We start from the raw sequence: 4,465 nt of genomic DNA on the forward strand, positions 1-4,465 counted from the left end.
GTCTTCAGCCTTTGGAAATGATTCATTCTATTAATGATTTACTGATTTATACACAGCTTATTTTGCATAGAGTTAGAACTGGGCACATTTATTCATTGTGATTCCCTTAAAAATGGATATAAATATCAAAAGCAATTGGCTACCAAAAATTTTAATATTACAGCACTGCATCATGGAGACTTGACATGAATATGAGTCTAGGTCAGAAAAAATATAGACAAAATGCTTAACCAAGTATGATATTTTACAGCATGTCACTGAATCATTTGAAAGGCTTCTATTCATTACAAACGTATGCAGTGTGGGCAAAGGATTCCTCAGGAAAATAAGAAAGATAAATTATTTTCCTAATGAAATATGCTCCATGATCTATGGAACCCATCTCTCCTACAAAGTCCAGCCTTTCTCTAGGGCTGTACACCTGAAAAGAGACCCTGGGGTCAGTGAAAGGAAGTAATTACACGTAATTCCACAGCAGAAAAAAAAAAAAAAAAAGCACGTGTTCAGTCCCAAACTTGTCCCCAAAGACAGTGGGTAGCTGAGACTGCCAGCAGCAAGGCGTGTCACTCTCACAGCTGCTTTTTCCATGATTCAACCAAACAAGGCCCAGCAGCTCCCCGGGCCCCCGACAGGATGCTGAGCTCTTGCCATGGACCAGCACCAGCCCCGTGGCTGCAGGTTTGGCCCTGGGCTGCAAAAGGCAGGAGCAGCTCCTGTGGGGCTGGGTGTTGGCACCCGCCCACTGCAAGCCTGGAGGAGGACAGACCTCTCCAGCCCTGTGTGATCCCAGGCAGCTGCTCCAGGAGCTGGGTGAACCAGGACGAGGGTCAGTGTGGGTGAAATCAGTGATCACAGCGTGGCTGTGGGCATCACTTCACCCTGTGGCCACAGGGCCCCCGCTGCCAAGGTGCCAGTGAAGGCAGAGGAGGGCACTGCGCTGGCCGCTGTGCCGCCCATGTGCCAGTGTGGCGTGTTGCAGCTTGGTCCCCCCAAACCCAGAAGCCAAAACGGGTTCTTCCATCTGCTGGCTCCAATATTCCCAGCATGCAGGGCTGGGAATATTGGAAGCCAAAACGGGTTCTTCCATCTGCTGGCTCCAATATTCCCAGCATGCAGGGCTGCAGGACCCAAGTCCAAAGCAGTGCTTTGGTACCGCGAAATGACAAAGTGCCTCCAGCACAGGAAGGGATGTGGCACGCCTCACAAAAAGCCTTTCGGGAGGCTGCAGTTAATGTCCTTAACAGCAGCAAGCCCCCCTGCCCAGCTGAGGAGAGTGCAGGGCATCTTGACATGTTACACTCGTACACATATTGATCCGACGGTTCATTGTTCACCCAAGCCCTTGGCAAAGGTCAGTCCCTGCTCCCGTCCTACAGATGGAGCACAGAGACTAAGATTCGTTTTCAGCAGTGATGAATGCTCCTGCTGCCCACCCTGATTCACTTTGGGCCTCAAGCCCCAGATGAAGTCTGGAGCTGGCTTAATTAAGGCATCCCTTGCCCCTCTCCCAGCACTGCCAGACACGTCTGTTTCTTGTTGCCACTGTCTTTTCCCACAAATTCCTCCACTCTTTATCCTGTGCCAACCCTCAAACCGGCTCAGAGACTTGCCTCTGAGGCAGCATCCGAGACCCACATTTCCCACGACGCCCAAACGATCCCAGATCCTCATTTCTGGGCCCTGGCTGCTCTATCCCGTGGAGCGTTTAGGAAGCAGCTCCCGCCTTTCCGGGGGTCCAAGTTTACCAAAAAAGCTCGATCACGACTTTTAACGCCCCAACTCGGTCCTGATTACGCCGCAGTCCAGTGGCTGAGCACCGGCGGCCCCGGCCGCAGGCCAGCGGCAGGAGCCGGCGCTGCCCACCGGCCCCGCGGCGCCCAAACCCCAGCGGGCGGAGGCTCCGCGCCGCCCCGCGCCCGGCCCGCGCGGCCGCCGGCGGCTCGGCATGAATGAACCGCGCTCCTCCAATCGCCGGCCGCTCCGCCGCGGGCTGCCCCGCCCACCTCCCCCGCCGGCCAATCCCGCGGGCAGCGCCCTCCCTCGGCCGGCCAATGGCGAGCGGGCGGCGCCCCGTGGCGGGGCGGGCGCGCGCCGCCCGCGGCGGCGGGCGGGCCAATGGGGCGCGGGGGCGGGGCGGGCGCGCGGCGGCCCCGCGCCCCGGCGCGCGGCTCTAAAGCGCGGCGCGGGCGGCGCGGCGCACACGCGATGGCCGCCGCCGCGCAGTACCTGCCGCGCTCCGCCGCGCTCATGCACCCCGACGGCGACCGGCTGCACCAGGGCACCACGTACCGCGAGGTGCAGAAGATGATGCACCACGAGTACCTGCAGGGACTGGCCCCCGCCGCCGGGCACGCCGTCGGGCTGGCGCACCACCAGTGGCTGCCCAGCGCCGGCACGGACTGGGGTAGCGGTGGGGGCGGCGGGGGCGCGCACCTTCCGCCCGCCGAGCACGCCAAGGGCGGCCCGCCGGGACCCCGCGAAGAGCTGTCCGCCGCCGCCTTCCATCACCGCCCGCACCTGGTGCACCAGCCGGCGGCGGGCGGCGCGGCGGGCGGCTGGGCGCAGGGCGGCGCGCACCACCTGCCGCCCATGTCCCCGCCGTCGGGGCAGCCGCTGCTCTACGCGCAGCCCTACGCGGGCCTCAACGGGATGCTGGGCCCGCCGGCGCCGGCGCTGCACCACGGGCTGCGCGACCCGCTGGGCGCCGAGGAGGCGGGCGGCCACGAGCTGGCGGCCTCGCCGCCGCCGCTGGGGCCGCCCGAGCCGTCGGACGAGGACGCGCCCAGCTCCGACGACCTGGAGCAGTTCGCCAAGCAGTTCAAGCAGCGGCGGATCAAGCTGGGCTTCACGCAGGCCGATGTGGGGCTGGCGCTGGGCACCCTGTACGGGAACGTCTTCTCGCAGACCACCATCTGCCGGTTCGAGGCGCTGCAGCTGAGCTTCAAGAACATGTGCAAGCTGAAGCCGCTGCTCAACAAGTGGCTGGAGGAGACGGACTCCAGCACGGGCAGCCCCACCAACCTGGACAAGATTGCGGCGCAGGGCCGGAAGCGCAAGAAGCGGACGTCCATCGAGGTGGGCGTCAAGGGCGCCCTGGAGAACCACTTCCTCAAGTGCCCCAAGCCCTCGGCGCACGAGATCACCTCCCTGGCGGACTCCCTGCAGCTGGAGAAAGAGGTGGTGCGGGTGTGGTTCTGCAACCGGCGGCAGAAGGAGAAGCGGATGACGCCGGCCGGGGTCCCGCACCCCCCCATGGAGGACGTTTACGCACAGGCGGACACTTCGCCGCTGCACCACGCGCTGCCCGGCGCCGTGCAGTGACTGCCCGGCCCCCCGCGGCCCCGACGGCGGCGCGGCGGGCGCGGGCAGCGGGGGACGCGTTTTAATTTATTCTCAGACTGGCCCGGCCGCCCGCTCCGCGCCCCGCGCTGTATTTATTCGCCCGCCGGAGCCGCAGCGGCCGCCGCAGCAGTAGCCAAAGGTTTGCGATCTCTAATTTATTCCCTTCCTCGCGCGGCCGGGAGGCGGCGGCGCCCCCGGCTCGGCCCCTCCCGCTCTGCCCGGCCCGGCCCGCCCGGGGGGACGCTTCGAAACCATTTCCCGGCCCGTCTCTATTTATTTCTAACCGTGCGCGGAGCTCGCACCCTCCCGTTGGTGGGTTCAGTCCGGTCCATTCCCTGGGGTTTCGGTTTTTGTTTGTATCTCTTATTGCAAAACCAATGTAGACTGCGAGGGTACGTTTCTATTTATGTTATAGTAAATATTTTATTACTTACATAAACCATTTACCCAGGAACCGGTCTCGTGTCGTCTTTGCAGGCTCAGAGTCCGGCCGTCGGGGCCGGTGGCGGCGGCGGCGCTGCCTTGCCCGAGCTCCCCTGCGGTGGCCACCGAGCCCCGTTCCCGCTGGCCGCCGGGGAGCCCCGTTGCCGGTGTCGGCGGTGCCCCGCGGCGCTCGGCGGGGTTTGCTAACGCGCTTCGGGCGAGCCGCTGCCCTGCGAGGATGCGCTTGTGCGCTGCCGTGTTCCCCGCACCTTCCGCAGGGTTCTCACTGAGCCCAGCCTGGCTCTCCGCGGTGTGAGCGCAAAACAGCCCGCACGGAACTTTCCTCCCACGTACCGCGGGGGTCATCCACGCGCACTGGTGTTGCTGAGTAGATTCCTTCTACTCAAACCACACTCTGGCTTTTTCTGATGTCACCAGCTTTCCTTTTCGTGGTTTCATGCCCGAATATTTTGTGGTTATGCCAAGAAAGGCTGAAAATACACTTTCTGCATTATCGGTTCTTGGAAGAACGGTCCTGCATCTCTGCTTTAAACCTTCTCTTGCAGCACCAAGAAAAGTCGCATGTGAGGATTTTTTGCCTTTGCAGGTCCTTGGATTCCTGCGGTGTTTTGTGCGTTGGGAGAACTTTTGCAATATGTTCCCATACAGAGCTCTTGCACTGATGAAATATTGATCGAAA

The 4,465-nt window shown here is 62.0% G+C and overlaps 1 protein-coding gene across 1 annotated transcript; it reads left to right on the top strand.

The window, feature by feature from the left end:
• Positions 1-2,144: 2,144 nt before the first annotated feature.
• POU3F1 (POU class 3 homeobox 1) lies at positions 2,145-3,796 on the top strand. Its single transcript, XM_068172401.1, has one exon. The coding sequence runs from the start codon at positions 2,206-2,208 to the stop codon at positions 3,319-3,321; it is 1,116 nt and encodes a 371-aa protein (XP_068028502.1). The 5' UTR covers positions 2,145-2,205; the 3' UTR covers positions 3,322-3,796.
• The last annotated feature ends 669 nt before the right edge of the window (positions 3,797-4,465 follow it).

The sequence above is a fragment of the Anomalospiza imberbis genome, chromosome 25 (genome assembly GCF_031753505.1).
Source record: "Anomalospiza imberbis isolate Cuckoo-Finch-1a 21T00152 chromosome 25, ASM3175350v1, whole genome shotgun sequence".
In the NCBI taxonomy this organism is placed as follows: domain Eukaryota; kingdom Metazoa; phylum Chordata; class Aves; order Passeriformes; family Viduidae; genus Anomalospiza; species Anomalospiza imberbis.

What these genes read in the sequence shown, in the direction of transcription:
- POU3F1 (XM_068172401.1), top strand. Translation starts at nt 2,206, where the DNA reads ATGGCCGCCGCCGCGCAGTACCTGCCGCGCTCCGCCGCGCTCATGCAC.